At 38.7% G+C, this 25,842-nt stretch overlaps 1 protein-coding gene across 34 annotated transcripts in view; it reads right to left on the bottom strand.

Annotated features, from left to right (window-relative positions):
- The window catches only part of rims2a (regulating synaptic membrane exocytosis 2a), a 140,159-nt gene that overhangs the window by 15,494 nt on the left and 98,823 nt on the right, over positions 1-25,842 (bottom strand). For 26 of the 34 annotated variants that reach the window (XM_075464837.1, XM_075464833.1, XM_075464843.1 and 23 more), the window contains 3 exons: positions 15,738-15,838; positions 13,434-13,600; positions 3,519-3,763 (listed from right to left, as the gene is read on the bottom strand). The exons of 6 other annotated variants lie outside the window; for them this stretch is intronic. In XM_075464837.1, the coding sequence (XP_075320952.1) occupies positions 3,519-3,763; positions 13,434-13,600; positions 15,738-15,838 (513 nt within the window). Of the gene's footprint in view, positions 1-3,518; positions 3,764-13,433; positions 13,601-15,737; positions 15,839-18,177; positions 18,892-25,842 lie in introns of those variants that run through there. 2 more of the 34 variants (XM_075464851.1, XM_075464825.1) reach the window with 2 other exon arrangements.

Here is a 25,842-nt window from a genome sequence, read left to right on the forward strand (position 1 = left end):
GTAGTGTAATCATTTTGGAGCCCGAAAAAGTGTAGTACTTTTACCATTTTAAGCCTTTACTCTGAAAACACTTTTATGCTGTGGAACAAAATAGTGTTGCTAAGACACATTCATGACTGAGACTACACTACTTCATCTCTATAGTCTGAATAATCATTGGGTGGTGCTGAGTTACCTCGATCACTGTTGATTATGTTTCTGGGACACCATCAAGTCTAAGAACAGGACATTACTGAGTACAATTACTGAAATTGACTATTAAGCTTGCAAACTGCTTAGTAATTATGCTGTGGAATGAAAGAGAGAGCTACATTTTGTAACAGTTTTCACCCTGCTATTAAAAAGTAAAAAGAGAGACAAGAAATGGTCATAAGACTAAAACTACCTTCCCCACATTCTCCTTGGAATAATAGAAAAGAGAATTTGCAGTGTAACTACAAAGTAATCTTAACAATTGACATTAAAACCAATTTTTAAGGCAAATTCGAGCTCTCAAATAAACTTAGCACTAACTTTGAAAGTTTTATGATGCTAAGAAACTACAAATTTTGGATTTTTTTTTTAGGTTGTGATTCAAAAGTGTTGCTTGTGTACCACTTGCTTGTGTACTTGCATATCACATGTGAGCTCCTGTGCTTTATATTGGGTGTAACTGCCTCATCCAGACACAACTGACAGCTATCAACGGGCAACGCAGAATGTGTCTCAGGCATTTGCAGAAGCCAAAACGTGGATGTTGGAGAAGTTCGGTGAAGCTATGGAAGATGACTTTCAGTCAGCCTGAAAAAGATTCTGGCAAACAGTCAGATGCCTCAAGCGGTGGTGGTGGTTCTTTGCCAATACTGTTTATACTCTGGACAGAGTGCTGCTGACTGTGTCTGGGGATATAGTGAAGTGGTGGAAGGAATACTTTGTGGATCCTCTCAACCTGACTGAAATTCCTTCCACAATGAAAGCAGAGGGTGGGGAGCTTGGGGGTCTCATCAATTACAGGGGATAAATTTGCTGTGGTGGTTAAACAACTCTGTGGCGGCAAGGCCCGAGAGCTGATGAGATCCGCCCCGAGTTCTACAAGGCTCTAGATGTTGTTGGGCTGTCGTGGTTGACATGCCTGTACAACAATGCATGAAGGACTGGGACAATACAACTGGACCGCAGACCAGAGTCCTTCCCAGCCTCGCTGTGAAAGTCTATACGGGGGTGCTGGAAAGAAGAGTACGACAGATAGTTAAACCTAAGATCAGGAGGGGCTTTGCAATTTTAATCCTGGTCCTGAAACACTGTATCAGGTCTTTAACCTTACAATGATATTGGAGAGTGCATGGGAGTTTGCCCAACCAGTCTGCATGTGTTTTCTGGCCTTCGAGGAAGCTAGATAATTAGCACCATTAAGTCTGAATCCATGATCCTTAGTTGGAAAACAGATGGATTGTCTACTTCAAGTTGGTGATGAGCCCCAGTCACAGCCAGGACATCTGGTCACTGTTGAATTTTCACCACCACCTATTGCCTGCTGGATGCCTTAACAAATCTTAATCAGAGTCAATTAAACTAGCCAAGTGGGTGGGTATACATACCCAGAATATACAGATTGCACACATCAAAAATCATTGTATCCATTGCAGGCTTTCTATTGGAAATTTGAACTTATTCTCAAGTATTGTTATGCTTCCTTCATTGCTGTTACAGAAATTAAGCATTTGTTTATGTTTTAATCAACTCTTGGGATATAGCTTATAATTTGTATGTCTAACAAGTGAAAGACCAGCGGGTGAGACTCAGAGCTGCAAAGTATGTACACACTCCTCTTGGTGATCACCTGGGAGCCCATCCATTAGACTAGCATGTGTTTGTCAAAGCTGAAGTCGTGCTGCTCGGCTGACCTGCCCAACCCCCACCAGCACTTGGCAGTCCACACAAAGCTAAGTAGAACTGTCCATCCTTTGAATGCTTTTGAAAGAGGGAGATGAGCCTCGCAGGATAATGTCCAACAAAGTAGAACAAAAGCCAACTTTGAAGAGTGTATTATGCTACGAAACAAAACAGATCTCAGATACTGAATTACAGAGATGGATAGTTTTAAAAACTCCATGTGATGCACTTAGAAGGAACAGAGTGAAATATTGATATCTTGAGGAGTTTCAGGCTGCTCTCACTGTACTGAGTCTGAAATGGAATGCATGTGCGTGTTTGTTAAACCAGGAACCTTCTAAATTCCCAAGAAGAAAAATTCTGACTAAATGGCAGGAGTTTGACTGCTCCCAAAATGAAACCTCATAAAGGTAATCTTTTCAGCAACAAAACCACCAAAATAATGGAAGCCCATCCTATCTTTCAGCAGCTGCATCTGAAATAACACCATATTTAAACGCCCAAAACTGCTATTTGTCACTAGTCCAAGGGCCATTGAGTTCATGAGCAGGGGGGCAGCACAGTGCCACGTGAGTGAACAAACTCGCTCCTCTCTCTTGCTCATTACTGCTCACATGCTTTTATCTTGCCATCCCTCTGTCATGCAATCTAGGTAGATCTGAGCAGAAAGTGCCAATGTGTAGAAGGGAATATTGACATCCGTAAGACTGAATTGGCTAGATGAATAGCTTCAGAACAGTTGCAGGTGTGGGCACAGCCACAATGGGAGACTGGACAAATTGACTGACCTAAAATGGACAAACCAGACCCCAATCTGTCAGCCAGAGACATGATCACACACCACCTACAGCCTTTTTCACATTGTCCGTAATCAGGTAATAAAACATAACCATTTCAAATAGCTATTGAACCCTTTTGTCAAAAAAGAGAATAGAGAAATTTCACTGGAAAGTTTGATTCATTTCTATTTGCCACGGCAGAGGAGCATATGTTTCTGCATTTGGCTGAAAATGCAGACATAACACAGTCCTCTTGCTGCATACATTCTTAACTTCGCTCTGAAACACTTTGAGGTAGTGTTTTACACTGAATAATGGTCAAAAGAGCATTATAACATGTGAAAAGTGAAATGCAACTTGAAACTGGCAGCTGTGTTAGGAGGGAGCAAGAGATTTTCCAGAATGAAAAGACAAATCCTTTCCACAAAAGCACGAGCACGAGTCATCAGGTTTACATAAAAAAAAAATATATATATATATATATATATATATATATATATATATATATATATATATATATATACACATATATACATAGCAATATATATTTATATATCAATAAGACAGAAAAAAGGTGAGGTGGTAAAAAGGGAAACAAAGAGAACTCTCTCCCAGATCACGGCCACCTAGAGAAAAGAGAAACAGTTTAAAAATATATCATAATTATGTTTTAGGGTCCAGAAAAGCCCAAAGCCCTTGTAGATGAAAAAAAGAGGAGGAAAAAGAAAGAACTGGTAGAATTAGTACTAAATATCCAGCACAGGGCAACACAGAGAGAACTCTACACAGAGACAACATGGCAAGGACAGATGCATACATGAACACACAGGACATGGAGTACAGTAACTGTGAATTTGGATGCCCTACCTGTTTGGCTGAGCTGAGAGGTGCTCCGGCTCTTGCGCGACATGCCAACCATGGCCTGCATTTTGGCACCAATGCTGGAGCGCCTCTTCTTGTCATCAGTGCCTACCGTGCCAACTGCTGTGTCTGACTGGCTGCCATCCGTCTTCTCCAGGTTACACATGTCGCCGCTGATGCTTGTGCTCTTGGTCATGTTCATCCCACCGGATGAGCCCATCTGCCTGTTTTTCATTTTGGATGCAAAGTCACTGTCAGCCAGCACCATTGACAGGGGGCAGACAAGGAAAGTGAAGGAAGGACAGGTAGAGGAGAGAAGAAGCCAGTGGAGGGGCGTGAGAAAGGAGAAGTGATGGAGGAGTGCACAGGATGAGAGTATGGAAGAGGAAAGAGGGCACAGGAGAGAGACAGGAAATGAGAAGGTGTGGGGTGAAAAGGAGAGAAGGACAGAGTTCAGGTATAAAAGTTCATGACTTACAGTATAGCTGAGTTTTCGATTTTAAGAGGCTAAGTTGCATAATCTAAAAAAAAATGTACATGCATGTAAAGGTTGACCATTCCATATTGCTCTGCATTTTATTTCCTTTTTTTGGTTTGGTTTCATACAGATTTTGGGATGTGTTGCAAAATTTTAATAATGATCAATTCGATAAACCGAAAGCTTTACCCAAAGCCCCTACTTTATCATTATCCGCTATATTCGAAAACATTGCAAATAAATTGTAAATAGATATCAAGTTAATGCTATGAAAAATGAAATGCTCTTTCCACATACAGTACAGCTGCTGACAAAAAACTTATATATCTTCTCTGCATCTGAGTCTTGACCGAACATCCTATACTGCACACAAAAAGAAAAGTTGCCTGTCATCAGCATTATTCTCTAAGTCTTCCTGTTCGGAAAAAAAAGAAAAAAGAAATTAGGACAGTGTCCAAATTGAGGTCTTATTTTAGCTCTGCCAGTACAATTATCTTTAAGAGACAAATTACATTCTGTATCATGGGCTTTTAATGGGATCGGTTCTTTGTAGCACCCTCAGGCTACTGTTCATTAATTAATTACTGACCTCCATCACGTAACTGGATTATAGAGACAACTTATGGAGAGACAGGCTATAAGAATATGGAAAAAAATTCTGATATTTGATATATTCATCATTAGGAGTGTTCTGCATTGTATTAGAATTAGAAAACAGGTAACAGAGAATACTCTACATCTGAGATTATGGCATTTTAAGTGGTGGTTTAAGTTTTCAGAGGGCTTTTCAGAGATGCTTTTCATGAACTTTTAACACTTGCTATATATAACGTGTGGTTGTTTTTCCCAATCTCTAAATCTACCAAACATTCATAATGATGTCACTGTGTTTTTAAGCTGTGGAGCCCCAGAGAAACAGAGGGGGAAACTATATGTTACTGGAATCTTTCATTAGTGTTTATGTATTCCTTTTGTAAGCTGATGGTGAAATATATTGCGCACGCCCTTAAAATAAGCACGCGTTGTACCTCAACTTGCAGTATAAAGCCTTTTGTTTATGCCAGTTTCAGAGCTATTTGGATATGTTATGGATCAGCCTATGATTTAATACATAAATATTGAATGTTTACTGGGGGATTAGTGCCTTTGATCACTTAATTCAACCCCGAAGCTTTGAAGCAAACTTCAAGCATCTCAATTCCTGACAACACTGCAAGCCAATGTGCAATAGGTGACATTCTAAAATATGCTCTTTCACTATCATGATAACAGGGCTGCATTTCATCTGTTCAGCACAGGGTTTTAATGCTGGATTTTCAATGTCTTACATACGTATTACATAACATAGAGGTCAGAGGAACTAGATGATCGTGATGAAGCTGTATTAGCAAAAAGTCTTGTAAGATTCTACTTCAACTAAAAATTCATTCTAGATAAAATATTGGAAAAAACACTCATTAACTGAAATGTGATGCAGTTTATTCATAATCAGTTTATTCATCGCTTTGGAACAAATGTTTTTCTAGTCAAAATTCACACACATTTATGGTAAAAATGTTCGTATTAAGGACAAACCCCGATCCCTGTCAAAGAAGAAGGGTAAAAGTGAATTTTAAACTATTATGTAAAACATGCTTTTTGTTTAATTTGACTTGGATCAGTTTGTTACTTTATTGATCTAATTGGATGCGGCTCATTAAACTAAGAAATGCTGCAGTTGGTCTGAGGACAAATGTATCTTATAAGTTGTACAGCAAGGGTCTGGGTAGCTCTGTTCAATTATCCTGAGAGAAAACTTCCAACTGAACTCAATGGACACAGTCTGTTGATCTTAATCAACTAAAAGTAAATGTGATCTGAACAAACACATTTCTCTGCAAATGCATAAAAGGTCAAATCAAATATACTAAAAAGTGTGTCCAATTCATTGGTTGTACAGTACCGGTACATTATACTGTACAGATCTAACACAGAGTGTTACTTTTAACTTGAATAAAAAGAACTGCATAAAATCATTTATGCAGCACCTTCTATCTTCACAGCATCATTACTCTTTGAACAGGTCTTGGCTCATAGTGCAAGCTCAAGTGTAAATGTGCCTGCTTGGAAAACTGGGACTCTCGGGGGATTTCTGTTGTTCAGCCTCAGCCCATAGAACACAATGTTCCTCATTGTGCAGTTTGCTCACTATGCATTTTCATGTAGGCCATGATGTTCCCAAGGCAAACCAAAGCATGGCAATAAATTTTCTTGCAAAAGTGTTGACAGATTTAGTCACACCATAGTACCTTTAATGGGTAAATGTGTCTTCTGTAACCACCTCCACTGTTGAATGGAATTTAGTGAGAAATCTTCATGAATATCGCAACACAAAAATGATCCAAATTTAGTGGGTAGATTCATCTTAGATTCAATGAATACTGTTGTGAACCCCATGGATGATTATCAAGTGGGGGGTCATGTAGAGCTTGTAATAGTATACATGTTTTTATCAACATGTTAAATGGTAATTTATCTTAATTCACTTCTTCAAATAGGAGGAGGCAGATATACTGCTTTGAGAGGTAGATCGTGAATGTTGTGCAAAAATGTAAAATTCATGATGCGTCCCGTCTTCACACACTCATCCCCCCTCTTTATCACCTTTCACCGAAAGGATCACTGCATCTTTATCAGGTCAGTAAAAATGGTCTCCATGGTAACCGCGCCTCATGTCCCATCCAGAGTATTAGTATGTGAACATGTCAACGCAGCTCCAAGAATGAGCCTGAAGTGCGCAGATCTGAAGTGACTAAAGTCTGGAGATCACAGTTATCTTGGACTGTAAACGGGATACAGCACTCTCCTTTGAATCTCTTGCCAAGCTGTTGGGGATTTTTTTAGAGTGGGCTGAGGGTAAAAGTAATCATCTTTTCCTTCTTTTAGGTAATGATTAGCCTGTGCCATTCAAAACTGTCGAAATAGTCTTCACTCTCCTTCACACGAAAGAGCTTGTTACTCTGGCAACAATATTGGATAAAAGAAAACATGGAGGAGTGGAGGTGATGTGGAGTTTAAAAGTGCTGATGGAAAGATTTTTTTCTCTTTCTTGGAGAACAGTGAACACAACATCAGCTTAAAGACGTGTGTGTGCGCTAACTTTTCTTTACAATGGAAGCTAAACAACTAAAAACACGCATGACTATCACAAAGTTCACATGGCAGCCAACTGCGAATGTGCTTGATTAAAATGACACTGTGACCTCAATACATAAGAGATGAGTCATGACTAATTCTAGCTGGTAGCTATTTATCTGTCAAACTGATCACATACTAACATACACTGATAAGTTGAGCTGTGAATAAACCTTTTTCATTCTGAAGCAGTAAAGATAATATCCATCACACAGCATCTTTCTGAACGCTCACTTGATGTCTGGGTAGAAGATTCTTTAAACAGCATTTACACATTATAAAAGCAAAGATCTCTGTTAATTGTCTGAGTTCATTCTAAACTCTGATATGAATGAATTCACTGGAAGAACTTTCAAATTACATGAGGAGAATATCCCTTTACATATCTCAGTACATGTTAAAAAGACTTTTGTAACCTCAATAATATTCAACCAATTACAGAGCTGTAGCTATTTTAAAAAGACCTTTAAGTAAAATATTGTGATTACATTATTTCAAAGCAATTTTTACAACATCAAAGCGCAAATAGAAAAAAACTTAAACTACTTTTTCTTAAAAAAAAGTCACACTACACGTACGCCACTTACCATATTTAGTTTTTTCTTAGCATTCCAACAGTAGAGATAAAACAGAACAAGCAACTTTAACGTTTAACAGTAGTTTTTTGTTAAAATCTAATTAGCAGCCTGCCTCTCGTATGAATGACTATTTCAGATGTTTAATTAGTCCTCACCAGAAATTTCTAAAAATAATCTGAGTGATGGCTGAGTTATAGCTCCTGAGGCTAATTAATGAGTGTCCCTTCTCGCTTGCATGCTCTAAACCACTGTAATATAAAAATGATCAAAAATAATCAAATTTTAATGAATAATTAGTGCTGTTTAGCAGCTACATGTTTTACTTCTGGACCAAAACTATTATAAACTGTAACAACTTGGTTAAAAAAATTTGATTCTCGACCCATTTAACTAAATGTTTTTATATTTCATGTTCTGTACTGTATCATGCGCATCGAGACGTTACATTCTAACACTTTATCAACACAGTATTTTTTGGGAAAATCACTAGTTTAACTTTGAAATCTGTGTGCAGCTGTCACATACAAATGAAGTTTCTCACTAAACTTAAAGTAAATGAGAAAAGATTTCCATAATTTATTGTTTTTTGTTTTCATTGTGTGTCTCTCCTCTCTGTGTTGTTGTCCCAGAAAAGGCCCTTCTTCCACCAAAGTGGTACCGAAAATGGAACCTGAGCCTATTGAGCATCTAATCTACAAGCTCACTCTCACCACTCTCACATTTTTTTTAACATGTACCCTAACTATTCTAACCCTAACTGTGTACTTTTAATACCTATGCCTAATCATTCATGTGTGAACGCAGAAGAAGTGCACTGTGAGCAATCACGAGCTAGAGCAAAGAAGAAAAGTGCACTGACTTTGGAAAAACTTCTAGTCTGAAACCAACCATGTCTTGCAGGAAGGCGTTCAGAGTGTCACAAAGGTCAGAGAATTAATGCGTCCCACCATTCCCGAAAGAAGTGGAGAGGGAATATCATCATAACAGGTATGGAGATGTAGAATTTCGATGTGAAATTCGATGCAACCAATGTGACAGTAATGTGAGTAAGAAAAATGTAGCATTGTGCAATTTTTGTGACTTTGATGTAAAACTGCAGCATCTCGCATCTCGTTGAATCAGAAAAGTTGAAAAGTAAAAAAATATTTTTTTAAAACGAGCTTCAGAAGAATAGGAGGTCATTGATCCTCTCATACTAATGTTACTGAACATTTTGATATTGCCAGTTCTTATGCATTTGTCAAGGCTGCCCAATGTCCTTTTCAACTGTACCAATGTTTATCAGCTATGTTGATATGGTTGGCAACCATTTAAAATCCCATTTGCAGCAAGTAAAGAGTCTCTGCAGAACGGATGTGGCTGCTTTTTAATCAAAGTGGGTGTTTTTCAATTACAAGACACGACTGGCTGGAATCAGTCTTTCACTGCACAGGAAATGGTTCTGACTGAGAAGCTTTTCTATCATGGATAGTCGTTGCAAAACTGTACGGAGATTAAATGTTGTTCTATACTTTTTTTTGTTCAGGCTGACATGAAGAAATTAGAAACAGCTGTGCTGTTATAAATTTGCAAGATAGAAAACTGTAATAGAGGTTTATGCCACAAACCTCTTTTGCAGTAAAGGAACAGCCTGTTCACATCTCAAGTAAGTTACATGGTATTGTCAACTATTTTCAATGAAATGTAGTTAAAGCCTCTTCTAATCTCTATCTTCACATTTACCGCACCTTAACACAATAAAGCTGCTCTCTATCACATCATTTTCTGTTTCTGTTTCTGCTGTCAGAAAGGAAAATGAGTCAAACTGATACTGAATAGCAGCCCGTGTATGACAGCGCATCCCACAACATAGCACTCAGCCACAGTTGCTTTGAATGCACAGCATGACTTCTGCTTCTGCTCTAATGTGAGTTTTTTTGTAAAAAGCATAGCGTCATCCAACAAAATCCCGATTCACTTAAGTTAAAGACATCTGTGCTGTGATTTTGGTTGAAATTACATGTACTATAATTACTATAATATAATCAGAAGCTGTAGAAAGTTTGTGCACTTGACCACAAACCAAACACAACACAGACCCTTCTGACATAGGGAATAATTGTTGACTCTCTTGTCTATGAAGGTTTGTCCTAAAAGAGGTTCTAAGGGCTCTCAGCAATCAGCGAGGACCCCTTTAGCAGCACATGTAAGCTTAAAGTCTAACTAGCCAATCATATGCTGTGACTGAGAAACACCCACATCCATTCTGCAATGACCTCTTCTTGTTTGCAGCAGTTATTGTTTATTGGATAAACTCTCTCCCTGCACTGCAGTCCTCTGTAGAATTTAGGAAAACATTCCTTGAGGGTTCCATCAGCTTATTAGAAGAGACATTTAAAGTGCTGTAATAACATGGATCTAAGGTGTCTCTCTGACTGTGGAAAATCAAACCAGTTCTTAGAAGGTGCTAACGTTGAACCAGCTTTGAAGGGACTCTAGCAACCAGCCCAGCATCTGGTTAAAAAAGGGGTATTCAATTTATACTGTAGCTGTCATGAAGGAAATAAAGTAGATCACAGTGACAGGAGGCATCTGCAGGTTCGAAGTGGAACCAGTTCACTTCACTTTCAGTAAAGAGGAAATAAAATATATTAGTTGAAGTTAAATGGTTCTCAAGGATTTATCTGCTCAAGCCTGCATTTTAATTGCAGTAATTACATTTTTAGTGCCTTTACTGAAAGTGAATTTATTGCTAGTTGTTAGTGTAGACATGAGGGTTGTGGTGTGACACAGAAAGAAAGGGAAAGTATTTTCAGCATGTTGAGGAACAGCTGCAGAGATGGAGAAGGTTTGGACTGGGAGGATGCAGAGGAACACTGTAGGACATCAAGTGAACAAAACAGGCAAAAATAAACAAAATATTGATGCAACATCCAAACATTGAGCAGCACAAACAGTAAAGCAACACAGTCTGCAGTCTCAGAGCAATCCAACAGACAACAGAACACTGTCTCAGAATATCCTAATCTTCTTTCTGCATTGAATGTAATGCAAAAGTATTATTTAAACTGTACACAGCTGTGTGTTTTTCAGGCTGCATAATGTACTTTCCCAGTCACACCAAGCATGTTTACACGGCACCAGAAACTAATGCTAACCATGACCAAAATTGAGCTTTTCCAGTCCGGACTAACACACTTAGATAAAGCATTTGCAGTGGGATTTCCCGCTTGTGTATATGTAAGAATCTTAACTAGATTCAAATGTGCCTATATGGTCTGTACATGCTCCAGCATTCTATCTTTTTGGAAAAACAGTAAGGCATAAGGCTGGGCTTGCATTCGGAGTGTGCGTGGCGTGTGGTTTGCTGAATTGCTGCATCGCAGCAGTTTGCATTTACGCTAAAAACGTCTCTGCTGTGTCTTACAGGACAGCAGGTGGCTGCACACTTGTTTTTCCAATGTAGACATGCCTCTGGTAAAAAAGATAAACACACAGTTTTGTGTATTTTATGGTTTATATAACTCTATATCTTTATATAACTAGTAAAATTAAAGTTGCTCAGCAGTAACTTGAAAGCAGAAATTACGAAATATACTGAAAATCATTCATTATCACCATCAACCATTATTATTATAGGTAAGCTGTATCTTAAATGTTTGTAACATGTTGGCACCCACTGAAACTACAGTGAAATGAGTATTGTTGCTCATCTGAAGATTAATTTCACTGTTTATTTAGCTGATAACCACTTCCCTGGCGCTTACCTCACGTATAGTAAAAAAATCCCCACAGTGAAACTCCAGATATCTCACGGCTGCAGATCGACTCGAAATACAGCTACGTCTCATTTAGCCAGTGTGGATGCTCTCATCGGTTAACATGGCAGGCAATGTTTCGCACATGCCACGCACACATGCAAACTCTTCTGGTGTGCTGTAACTGTTACTCAACTCAACTGCGCATGTAACCATGCCTACTGATTTTCACTCGTGGATTAATAAAGTATCTATCTGTCTGATTGTACACACGAATGCAGTGTTAACTGTACATGAGACAGTGTGGCTTTTATCTTAATGTAATTCATCTTAAGACCAAGGAGCAGTTCTAATCTTGGTAAAAGGCACAAACTGGGATCCTGCTGTGAATGTCATTTGACAGTGACAGCATCTCATTAGGGTTGAACTCGAAGCTTTTATCCTGCTCTGAGATTCCAAATCAATTTGCTCTTGACATACTTTTTTAGATCTGCTATTCCAACACAGTTCAGAAAAGAAACTATACTCTCCTGTGGACACAAAGAAACGGTGCCATGCTAAATATAGTCTTACCATGTTACAATTAAATCTTCATGCATTAATCTAAAAGTAAAGATTTCCATATATGCATGTAGTCACACAGGCTATATGTGGCAGATTATTCTCAAATACTGAGACTGATGTCAGCCCTCACTCACAAACTGTAACATGCTTTCCTCTCCCTACATACCCCTTCTGCCTCTGGTTAAAGAGCAAATTATTAGAGCTAAAAACATTTTTAGTTAAAAGGTCACCCGTGCATGACCATGACTGTAACCGAACTGTAACTCCAACCACACCTAATGATGTCATGGGGTCTGTGTAGCACACCTGTACATCACTGTGGTGTAAAGTTGAGAAGGGGTTGTCCTCTTTAAATACACAGCTCCTGTTTTTCCATGCCCACTACAAAGGCTACATGGGTTACCAACTGTTGTCTGCTGTTCACAATCATCAAGCAGTAACACTATTCCACTTTAGTAACAGTAATGGTGGAAAGGGCCGCAGATATGTACGTCATTTTCAAGGCTAAAGGGTCGGGATTGTTACAACACTCATCATAGGAATTCACAAAAGACAAAACCACAGAGACCACTGGGAGCTACAGGTCTTTAAAACTGTTAGTAGTTTTTTTAGTTAAAGGTTGCTGTTACCTGAGGTTAGTCTCTGATATACTCCTTTGGTGCAAGTCCTCTTCTTTCTCCACCAAATCTTCCTCATCCTCCTCGTCTCTGTCTACCTCCCCCCCTGACTCTTTGCTCCCTCCCTGCGATCTCCCATCTTTACAAGCCCATCTCCCACTCTCTCCCACCTCCTCTTCCTCCCGCACCTCTCCTAACTGCTCATCCCCCTCCCGAGACTGGCTTCTTGATTGCAACTGGCTGAAGATGGAGACAGAAGCAAAGAGAACAGGACATGCAAAGCAGAAAGAAAACCAAACAGAGCATGGACAATGTCAACGACAGTAACAGTAAAAAGAGACAAACACACAGACACAGTGCAGCCAAGAAAACATAAAGTCGATTTACAACAAAGCACCATGCAAATGGAAGTGTTTTTACTTTGATTTGAGACAACATTTAAAGAGATGCAACGTATCTAATCATCCAGCATGTATGTACCAGGTATGGACAACCCCCCCACCAACTCTGAATAAGCAGAGTTCAATCATTTGGTTCCAGATTTTCTAAAACGGAACCAAACCTGAACTCATTGAAGAGAGAAAATGACACACAATGCAAGAGGTTGCATTTTCCATATCTTTAACCAGGTTCAGACCATTTCTAAAATGAAAATGTCTGGATATGGTGATGTGTAAGAGGTTCACAGCTGAGGGGAATTTGTCCATTCTTGATAACGGCTTGATGAAGTTCAAAAAGCGACACACAGTTCACTGGCGTAGACATCAGCTTACCGGATTTTGCGGTTTCCTTGCGGCCTTTCTGACTGGACAGACATGTAGCTCGTGCTGCTGAACCGAGAGGCACTACTGGTTCTCGATACAGCGGACACGTCGCTTACATCACTGTCCGACGACTTAGCTGACAAGTTATCAGAGCCCCGTGGATCCCTGCCGGAGCGCTGCAGAGAAGGACAAGCGAAAAATAAAAGCTCAGACGTGTTAGAAGGTGATGCCTCGTGACATTTAAACGATTACTTGTGCCGTCATTTTGGTAAATACAAGTTCAAAAAGAACAATTTTGTTTTTTTTTGGGCTGTGCCCCCCAACCCATAACTTATTTTCAGCACTACTGATTTCCTGCAGTAAGTAATTACTTTGTAAAGACCCAGTCAAAACAAAGGAAAGCGTCAAATCATTTTATTCACTTTGAGTAAAACAAAGAAAAACCTTTTTAGCTCCATCACACTGAATCATGCTTGTGAATCTATACGGAGTCATGTCGATACATGCAACTGAAGTCATCGTGCAGCTTCATACAATGTGTTGAGAACAACAGCAAGGCAGTCTTCTTTGTGGTGTTGTGTTACAGTGTGATATCTGTGTGAAAAGGGCTTTTGCCTTGTTGGTAATTCAGCAATTCCCAAGGATGTGGTAGAAATGAAGGCCCTTTTCACCTACAGGTTGTACCTTATCAGCGGAAAAAGAAGACGTCCTCGCTGTTGCTCCTCTTTGGTTAATTCAAACATGCCACATGTGGTTCAGTCCTGCGTCCCTTTGTGCTTACACACATCAAGCCAGTCTCAAGGAATCAGATGACGGTGTCATTGTTTAAAAGGGTTATTGTTCTTACACACATACCCCATTTCACATATGTTACCACCTACCTAGGCAACTGAGAGACGTAACAATGATGGATCACCTTTGACCCCCCCCCCCGTGCCACCTCAGTACCTTTATAGTATGCATTATGCAAACTTATAGTGGAGCATTAATACACTATGATATTACTGCACAGCTTTTCCTTGATACAGAATCCACTGGGCATACAATATCAAAACCAGTGAAAACGTGTTGGCTTACAAGTAAGGATTTGACCTAACTTACTTTACACCATGGCTTCCTTGGAAGCTGAACTGGAATGACAAGCTTAAACACTTTTGAACATGAATGTGTTTAGATGGTCCTGTATATTTCTATGGAATGTTTATTGTAAAAGAGACTGGGCTGAGTGTTACAGGAACTGTTGTGTATTGCACTTCTATTTAAGAGCATTTGCTCACCAGTCTAGTTTAATAATAGTGAGAATATTGTTGTGTTAATGGGAATTGAAGGACGGATAATGTTCAACAGATAAGGACAACTCACAATCTCATCTGCTTTTCATAGTAAAAAAAACAAACACTGGCTTCTCCTAAAGCAATAGTTTTCATAGCACTGACTTAAAAGGAAAGCAGACAGAGCCCTTGTCTTGTACATCTTGGTCCAGACAGCAGGCTCCGAATGAGTTCTCTAAACATGTTCAGGATCTCTTCGGAAGAGTAGTAAACACTTGATTCTGCAAACACTCAGTGTCACATTCCTTGAAATTACCACAAGTAGCTCAGCTCACCTACTTGACAAAGAGAAAATACAGCTGTTGCTTTTTTACAGTTCTCAAGCTCTCCTCTTAGTTTTGCTTTTATACTCAAATTATTTTCTACACAAAGACTTCTGCCTCTATCCAAACATACTGACAATTAATCTTATTTTTTGTACCGGTCCAAGCAATGAACAATGACATTTGGAAAGCTCAAAGGCAGCATGTCTTTCCCAAAACTTTGTCCAAGTTACTCAAGATGATTGAAATCCTTGGCTGTGAACATCACCTCTTATCATCAGTTTCTGCCTTAAATAAAAGAAATCTGGACTTTATCCTTTGCATCTTGATGCATTTTCTTAAACGTAATTTTTAATTCAAATGTTGACAAAGCTATCTCCATGATTCAAAAGAGTGTGCAGATACATATTGTGCATATTTCTTATGGTTTGGTTAAGCTGATTTGAAAAGAAACAGCTCATTCTGTGTTTAACTACCTTTGAACTGGGTTGAGTATAACTGATTTTATCCCTTCTAGTGCGTTTGTGCAATTATGTTTGTGACACTATAAACTCATCAGTGCACGTGTGCAATATGATGTTGCTATATGCATTATGCTTGACTGTTTGCAATATGTGTTTTATTGTATAATATCTGCACTGCAGTGCAAGCATGCAGTGAACTGTATTTTCTCTGAAGTATTGAAGCATATATCCAATGTATCTGGTGACGTTTTTTACCTTGTGGTAGTCCTGCTCCAGTCTGGAGTCAGAGCCGGCTCCCTGCTTATACTTGTTCATCTTTAGTTTCATCTGTCTGGTCCTCTCTTCCATGTCCATACCTGAGCACAGAAACAGATCCCAGTCAGACAGGAAAAAGCATTGTGAAGAAGGACTGATGGAGTGGCATTCTGTTATGGTGAGAGACAAGCTTCTGCGGAGCTATGAACCATGATCTATGACAAGGACAGATCTCATGGGAAAAAGCTGAATGGTTGGCTGTATTAACAAAGAATAGCAAAGACAAACTGATAAAGGTAAGCTGCATGACATATTAAATTGCTTCCCTTGTAACCAGTTTTCCAGATCTCAGGCTAATTATTTTGACCAAAATGTTCCTCTTTAATTTCAGTGATCAATGACGAATGAATAACTAACACAACTTATCAATACCTAACCAAAGCAGCCAAATTACCACAGTATTACCACAACACTGACTCTAACAATAGCTGTGACACGTTTTGCATGAGATTCAAGATAAATGCAATTACTTTGACACAAATGAAATTTACAGAATGACAGGACTAATTTGCCGGCACACAACAGTTAGCTCAAGCTACAGGACTTTAAAAGGCTTTTTGGACAATCACTCTAATCCTGTTTGCCCATCTTATCAGTTCCTGAATTCAATTTAAGCTGTTTGCTTTGATCCGTATTGCTGCAAGCACCACTATATTTGCACAGTTACAATATTACCCCATAATCAATAGACAAACATAAGGTCTGGTCTGTACAGAAGACATCACAACATAAGACCTATCCGCATTTTACAAAATGAAATAAGTAACAATAAAATTATAAAAAATATTACTGGTAATAATGTCAATAATACCTTACATAAGCCCAAACACTTTCTGGTGGAACATCTAAATAAGTTCTTCATTGTAAACATTGTAAAATATTTCCAAATGATGGCTTTCTTATTGAAATGAAACTTTCATTCACCCCACTTTACTGCCTCTACTTTTGTGTAACATGACAGCAATGACAAAGTGAAGGTGAATGCACACAAACAAATACCATGCACAAATACAATTTGCTTTTGCTTTAACTTAAATACACGCACACACAGACAAGCAATACAAGCTGGGGGAAACTAACTGTGTAGGTGAGGTTACTTTTCCTACTATAATTGAGTTAATTGTTTCTTGTTAATAATCCACTTTTTATTGTTAGTAACATCTTAGAACCTAAAAATTGCAGGGTGATTTTTAAAGAGGCATTTGGTAAATTGTTTCATTTTTTTTTTAATCACGGTTTTTATGCACATCCTTTTTACTACTACTGTCACACTACAGTCGGTCAGTTTGCTGTTTTTATGTATTGATTGTCTTAAAGTTAATCTGAAAGAAAGCAATCGTATGAGGTTAAAGTTGCAGCTTTCTACACATGGACTTTTAACACATATCACTTCAAATTGTGGGGAGAAACATTATATATAGCGATACACTTATTAGTTTTCTTGTTGAGTTAGATCAAGTAAGATTCTCATGTGTGCATAATAAATATCAAGATGGAATCCAAGTGCATAACTTGGCAAAAAAAGGGGGAAAGGGAAAGGGGATGGATTTGACTAACTCCTCCACCCTATACTGTGTTTTGACCTTATTGTTTAATTCAAAGACATTTAATTGAAGTAAACATAAACATTGAAAAATGTTGTCATTCAGATGTAATACTTTTTGACTGCACCTGCTCAATCCCAAATCCCAAATGTGATCATTAGGTATGCTAATAAAAACAAATGGATACATTTTCTCAGGAAAGAATGAATATTTAAAGGGATATTTCTACGTTTTTGAAGTGGGGTTATCAATATTACTAGACGTGATAGACAGTGTCTTACCAGCAGTAGACAATGGTGAGACTGCTGTCAGAGGTAAGACGGCGACCACTCATAAGTTCTACACACAACCCCATTTAAGAAAAAAAAATGTTCTTTTAGATAGGCTACAAAATCAGTTTAGGAAAATGGTGCAAATGTGTGTCCACAAGGAGAATAGTCTACAGTCATACACCATATCTAGTTGTTGTTGTTTTTTTTTTTCTAGGTAGGACTAAGGACAGCGTTTCATGTCAAGATCTGTTGTAAAGAAACCACACAGATGAGACCACAATCATGCACCTGTGAACTATGGCCCGATACAGTTTGTGCACAGCAAAATCAAATGACATGAAAGCAAAGCACCATCACTGGAAGCACCATCAAGAGAACAATTACCAGGGCAAACACCACAAGAGAATAGAGGCAAGCAAAGTGGGAAAAGAAAAAAAAAGGCTGGGAAGAGGGAAGGTCGGTGGGGGAGGGCAAGCCAGGAAGACATACAGAGAGAATAAAGGTAGATGGAGAGAGGAGTCTGAATCAGAAAAGGAAGAAGGTGCAGAAGAAGAAGGGACAGACCTGAGTTCGTCCAACTTGGTGAGTCCATGTCTTCTGGGTTCACATCACAAAATGGACAGACACAGACAAAGGAGAGGAACATGGATGTGAGAGGATGCACAAAGGGTAAAGGAGGGGGAATACCAAGTAGGAGAAAGAGAATAGAGGAGGATGACGCCATCGTCAAACATGTTAGGTTTTAAGGGTTAGAGTGAGGAGGAAGTGGATGAAAGGAAGGAGTGGGGACACAACACAACAACAATACAACACAACAATGACAAAACAATGAGCACAAAGCACACAAACAAAATCATAGAGTACACCAAGAACACACAAACTCCACCACGGGCACACTGAGAAGTCAATAATAGAGCGAGGCCAGGAGAAGCTAAGGTAAAAGCCAAGAGTTTAGTTATTGGAAACTGGAGAGAGGAGAGGGGTTGGAAGGGTGAGGTTCTGTGCTTTAAAGGAAAAAGAGCTGAAAGAGTAAAGAGATGTTAATGCACCGAACCATACAGAAACTTGAGACCTTGCTGAGGGTAGGTGAGGAGAGAGGGAGAGAGGAGAAGGGGTAAAGGAAGAAAGAAGTGCATATCACTGCTGCATGGGGCAACTGTGGGGACAGCCTGAAAAAATAACATAAAAGAAAGAAAAAAATACACAGCACAAACTGAAAGCGCAGAGCAGCGACGACACAAAAGAGAGAGCCTTACAGTGTTTCATCACAAAAGGGGAAATTGGCAAAAAATACAGATGTCACCTATTACAGCAGTAGAGTGTGAAATAGAATACACACATTCATTTCACTGTAGCAACAATCAAGACTTTTCCAGGCATGTTTTGAGCCAGTGCATGACAGCAATGCATGGACTGGCTGACCTACTTTCCAACTGTTGTATTCTCCAATATTTGTGTCTAGTCTTAATCCTGCACTTTGTACCTGATAAACCAACAGCACAAGCACTCTCATCCAACTTAATTCAAATGCATCCTTAAACAGAATTTGCATTGGGCTCAATTAGTACTCTATTAGGCTGACGAATGAAGTGTCACATGAATAAAAAAGACAATGTGAGAGATCTGAATCACTAGCTTTCATCTCTCTGTGGCAGCTCACATCATCTCATTAGAGAGTCAAATGATAATCAAGAGAGCAAGCGATTTTCTGTCCTTTACTCCAACTGAATCAAGGTCATCTGGATAAGAGAGTGGTGTTTCAAGATGGAAATGAGTGACAGCACCAAAAATAAATAAAACATTACAGTAACTGCAGAATTTGTTGGGACAAATCATTCTAATCAATGATTGGATGGCCATAAGCTGATAGGATAAAAATGAAAAAAGATATTTCTCAACATTCAGTTTCCACTGGATATGTGGTGTATTTCCACACAACAATGAATCCAAGCATGGCAGGGGTTCACTTTATTATAAGGTAAATACAAACTACATGTAAAACTGCCAAAATATCAGATTCTGGAAAGTTTGAAAAGTTCAGGTTTACTTTAAAATGTGCTATCCTCTGGCAACATGTGGGACAACCCCACAAGACACCATTATTCATTAAACAATAAAAGATCTTATGTGTCTTGTGGTACAATTAAAAGAAAGACTAAAATTAGTTGCAAAATTAGGTATACCTCTTAATACTGCCAAATAACATATCTCCATCCATTTTCTGCACCACTTTTTCCTGTTGAGTGTCATGCCTGGCTGAGGCTCATATTAGCAGGAGGTAAGGTAGCATACAACCTGAATAAATCACCATTCCATTACAAGGTTGATACAGAGTTATAAACAACCATGCACCCTCACGCTTATAGTGACAAAAATCAGCAGTTAACCAACCATGCACGTCTTTGGACTGTGGGGACAAACTGGACCATCTGGAGAAAACTCACCCAGATGCAATGAGACCAAGCAAACTTCACACGTCAGACAACCAGCAGATTCAACCCACAATCTTGTTTTACCATGAGGGGACAGAGTTAATCATTGCAACACTGCAACACTGCATCACTGCGAGATATTTCAAATATAAAATGACAAGAAAATCTGTAACCATGAAGATTCTTGGACCGGCGACTCATAACTGGCTCCAAGACATTTCTTTACGTTAATTCATATATTAATCAAAGCAATCTTTGTGGTTTTTCATTTGAGGAAATAATTTACTGTTTTACCCTACTTAAAAAGGAACATATAAAGCATAGTCTCAAGTAAAAGACTGAGTACAGAATGGTTTTCATTTAAATCAATGTAGAACCTCAAGTTTCCCTTTGCATCACACAAGAGCACCAACTGCACAAAGCTGAAACAAAAAAAAATCTCCCCCTACAGTATGTTTATTTGTGTAGGTTCTGGGATCTTGTTTTGGTGTAGAGTAAATTACTGGCACAGGTGAGAGGTGTGGTGGAAATGTCCTATAAAGTTTTGACATGTCATAGCAGGAACACACAGGTGAATTAATGATGTCTGCGTTCCATTTAGGAAAGTCCCACTGTTGTGAATGCTGGTTCACATTGGGTCACTAAAAAAGAACTATGCCATTAAAATGTGCTTTTCATGCTGTGACATGTCCAAATGTCTGTCCAAAATATTTATTACTGCACATGCATCACTGCAGGGTATTGATGAGCCAAGGCATCTTATCTCTTAAAAAAAGTAGAGACTGTGCTGGTGTTCCTCTGGCTTGGTTTGATGCAACATTTAATGATGCTGTGGTCTAAAATAAATTACATGTAAGCACAATCATAATCAGATCCTGTGGAGATACCATATCAGCTAATGTAATTACAAGTAAATATAAATTAGGCTTATTTTAAAAGGAAGTGAAGATGTGCTTTCTTGGAAACACATTAGTTAATACAGCAAACACAGCAGATAAAGACATCATGATGGCAGCCTCTCAACAGACTCCCCTTCATCATTAATTGTATGTGTGTGAGTCTGTGTGTGTGTGTGTGTGTGTGTGTGTGTGTGTGTGTGTGTGTGTGTGTGTAAATTAATGTGCAAGTCTTGAACCTCCCCTCTTATTTTTTTACATTTGACATTTTAAAGTGGTCTTGAGTATTTGTTTTCCAGACTCTCTGAACATTGACTGCTTTATACTGTCAGTCCTTGTACTGAACAATTTTCAGTGGCATGAGAATTTTTTATTCTTTCCTTTAGCCACTTTAAGCCACTTTAGGCCAACGCCATGAATAAGCACCCAACCAGAGGGCTGAGCCAGTGTTGTGTTTACACATGACAGAAAAGTCAGAAAAGAAACAACTTTTACTGCCATTATGAAAAGAAATGAGGGGTGGTTTAAGACTGTTGCAGAGTGATGTATATTGTACAAAGCCAAATTAATTTAGCGTTCAGTTAGATTTGAAAGCACTTTCAAAAACATCAGCTCCCAGCTGCACTGCAATCCAAATCAAATAGTAAACCATCCTGCTAAAAGTTGAAAAAAAAAAAAAGATACTGACCAGGATAACCAAATGCTTGAAATAGATTTGAATAGTTCAGAGTAGATTGTCCAGGTCAGACTGTCATTTTTTTTTCTATTCTGATTTGTAGAGGGCATACTTCTACATGAGTGCATGACCAATGAAAAACTACATATAGTAGACACTACTCAGTGTAGACACTACTCAGAGGAGGAACAACTTTATAGCAAGCTGCACCCGATAATTAGTTTCCTTCTAGCTTCTCAGTAGCTTGGGAAGCAGACAGTTCTGAGATCTTTTTTTCTTTGTTGCTGAATGAGTTAGATCTGACTCTTTCAAACACCAAACCCAGACAGATGACAACTGTTTAACTAATGTAGGGTAGATTTCACAGGGAAATACTGTACAACAGGGAAATGCTGCTGTTTTGTTTTTTTCTGAGTGATTCTAGATTTATCTAAAAACCTGGTGGGTATCACAAGTGAAATGAGATGTTCCACTCCTGTTCGTGCTGTCTTTGTATTTAAAATCTGATATACTCTTGATTCTGTAAATTTCTGAAGAGGTATCTCAAACACAAATTTTCAGAGAATTAAATACGTTTGTAGGACTAGATAAATGCCCATGAGTAGCTTAAGCATAAAAAAAAAGGCCTTAGTATACAAACTTACATGCCTGTTTAGTTTCTGAGAGCCTTTCACAAATAACTTAGATGTTCAATGTACAAAATAATCTTCTTTGATTTTAAGAGCTGTTACAATGCCCGGGGGCCCTATCAGACTTTTTTTTATGTACAGGCTTGACAATAAAGACCATTAGCAGCTCTTGGGTTTCTGTTGCCACAGTTGGAAAACAAACGAGAGCAGTAGGCTTTCTTTTTTTTTTTTTTTTTAAAGCAGCATTTCACTAACAAACCAACCAACCTGTGTCGGTGAGGGAGGGGTGTGGCTGTGACCCTCCATCAGACAGAGAGCCATTCAGCCCTCGCTGCTGGTCCTCCCATGTCACTTCTATAGTTAAAAAACACACATATGTACATACATACATACACATACAAACACACACACACACACACACACACTCACTAGTTTGGGCACTTCAAGCGTTGAAAGGACCTTTTTTACTAGATCTAGCGCCTATGGTGCCAGATCAATTTAAAAGCATTATTTTCTTTACAAAAACATTTCTTTATCATCTGCAAAATGTTTTACAACAATTTTGCATCTCGTAAATCTCACAGTAATAGAATAGAATGCAGGGGCAAAGAGTATTAAGAAATGGAAAGACCTCTTTGCCATTTAAGCACTGAAATCAAAGACAGCTCCCCATCAAAGATTATGAACTTTGCTCCATCTGCTGGCCAACAAAGGTAACAGTCGCTCAGAGTCTACAAAATGTGATATTAGGCTTTGTGGTACATCTGCAGCACAGTATAACAAGTGGAATTCACAAAATATCTAAAAAAAAAAGACTGTATTTTTATTCAGATAAACAGTTTATCTTTTTCTATTGTTAGAGCTGGCAGAATTTTGCTATGAATGGCCCTAAAAATGACGAAAGCACAAAAGAGACTGCTGGATTTAAGGGAGTGCTTGAACAGAGCGTGTGCATGTGTTCAATAATCCATGTCTAATTGAAATGATTGGCAATTTTACAATGAAAATGGAGAGTTCTGTCTTTGTGAGGTGGAGCTGGGCAGAATTCATTAGTGTTATCGTAGAGGGTAGATCAGAGCTTTGAGGCCTTATTGGAGTCAGAAAAGAAGAGACCAGCATAAATCCCAACCACAGCAATCTGTATGTATTAACATCAGTTACATACACATACAGGTCTTTAATTTGATCAGTCTATATTAGCTAAATAAGAATGAACTTTGCTCAGTCTATGTACAAGTGGTGGAAAGAAAGATTCAAATTAAGAACTTTATAAGAGTTCGAAAGCAAATACGAACAAATTAAGTCAGAGTAGATGAGCATCAAGAACCATATCTTCTATCAAATTTCATTGCAGATCCATGGAATCTTACACAGCAAATTCACGCCATCACTCCATTTAGAGTACTTGCCTTTCCTTCCATTTACCGGTGGACCTGGGGGTTTTTCCTCACTGTCTGCTGCTAGTATAGAGACAGATGGAGGCTTGTGAAATGACAAGGCTCTGAAACCTCATCGTTACTGTGAGTCACCTTATTGACAACTCATACAGCAAGCTCTCATTCACAAACATACAACCACAGGTTTGTACACAACACACCACCATCCCAAAATCTGTTGTTGATTTCCAATTTGAAGATGAAATTGTTATAAATCTTTTGGTTAACTATACTGCAAAATATTTGTTTATGCACAGTGTAGCCATAATACAAAAAAGAGACTTCTTGCAGAAGCATCTGTCCAGTAGAGTATTACTTAGGGAAAGCTGATTACAGACACATAATGTTTGTTTTAGAGACCTTACAACAGAGCTGTGGGCCATAACTGGCCCTCGAGTTGTTCACTGAACACGGCTACCTTAAATGAATATCAACAGACTTAGTTAGCACTACAGTGTTGAGTAACAGTCTCACACAGTCATAGGACAGAAGCATGCCACATAAACAGATGGGATAGTAGGAAGTAGAAACTGTAGGAAACTCCACTTTCTGCCAACAGTCTCTCCAATTCATTCAGGTTGTAGCTGACTGTACTGTACAACAACACATACTGGGCGGTGCTATGGTCCAAGCCACAAAAGAGCTCCCCAACTCAACAACTGCTTTGTTCTTGTCATATTCAGTTATTTTAATCATCAGAAATGGAGTCTCAATGGAGAAGGACACATTACTTTAAAACAGGTTTAAAGACCATTTCTGTCACAGCAAACACACCTGAATGACCAGTGTGGGCTTCAGATGCCCCACACTCATCCCCTGTTCCTTCTTAGCGGTTGCCACACATAAGAGAATTAAAAAACACAAATAATTTTTTTTAGAGTTAGAGATGTGCCTAAAGTTGAAAGGGTTTATCAGCATTTCAGCTCCTCTGTGCAAACATTAACAGACAATGATATGAATCCAGGTCATACACAGCCACATGTACACACTCTCACATTCACACACGCATTGGCACAGTGTCACGAGGCTCTGTGGGAACTACAACATAAGATCTGATCAATAACCCCCACCCCGCCTGGCCCACAGGCTGCCGTTGAAAGATACGGTAGAAAGAAAGAAAGAAAGAAAGAAAGAAAGAAAGAAAGAAAGAAAGAAAGAAAGAAAGAAAGAAAGAAAGAAAGAAAGAAAGAAAGAAAGAAAGAAAGAAAAGTGAAGAAGAATAAAATACACAAACAGTGGCAGAAAAGGTTAGAATAAAGGAGGAAGAAGGGGGGAAAAGTGACACAAAGATGGTAAACTCCAGATAAGAAAGTTTCAAAGTGATCGTCATCAATCATCAATTATGATCAAAGATGGCAGTCATACAGAAGAAAGGTGGGACTGAGGGAGACTAAGCAAAATATAGAGAGAGCAAGAAGATGAGAAGAAGTAGGGCTGGCTGGCGGCTGTACAGGGACACAGGTAAAGCACTCAGGAACTTTGGCAGTGATTAAACAGTTGTGTGACTGCTTTGACAAGTTCTCCAAAACTGCATGAGCCTCACCCCATCTCTCTATAGCTTTGTCTCATTCATTCCCCACAGTGACTCAAAAGCTAGTACAGTCTTTGTTTCTAATGTCCTCTGATCCAAAGACAGAATAAAAATAATCAGTGAACTCATAATAGCGTTTCTTAAAGTAGCTGTCACAAGTTTTTACAACACATAACATTGGCCGAAGGAATGCAAATGTCACGTTGTAATTGTGAACAAGTTCATACATTAGTGCCTTAGTAAAATATTTAGTATATCATTTAGTATAGTAAGTATGTTTAGCTAAGACAGACAGGAAATAATCTAATTATTTTGGGGAAGTATCTCAGCAGTATCCAAACAGTTCAAATAAATCAATAATTTGCAAACAAAATTTAACAATATCTATTGTAAAAGTCAAAGCAAAGACACAGGGAGGCTACATTTGAACACAACAATGCTACCATTAATAGGATCCAGACAAACCTACAGGTATGTATGACCTGATGACACAGAACATCTCAACAGTACATTAAACACAACTGCAACAGCGGGCAGGTTCAGGATGCAAAGATTAGGCTAAGCCTCACTGAACCCAGCCGCCTGCCATTGCAGACAGGGTTTTGGCCTTCAGAGTAAGGTGCAGCTCA

The sequence above is a fragment of the Odontesthes bonariensis genome, chromosome 5 (assembly GCF_027942865.1).
Source record: "Odontesthes bonariensis isolate fOdoBon6 chromosome 5, fOdoBon6.hap1, whole genome shotgun sequence".
NCBI lineage: Eukaryota > Metazoa > Chordata > Actinopteri > Atheriniformes > Atherinopsidae > Odontesthes > Odontesthes bonariensis.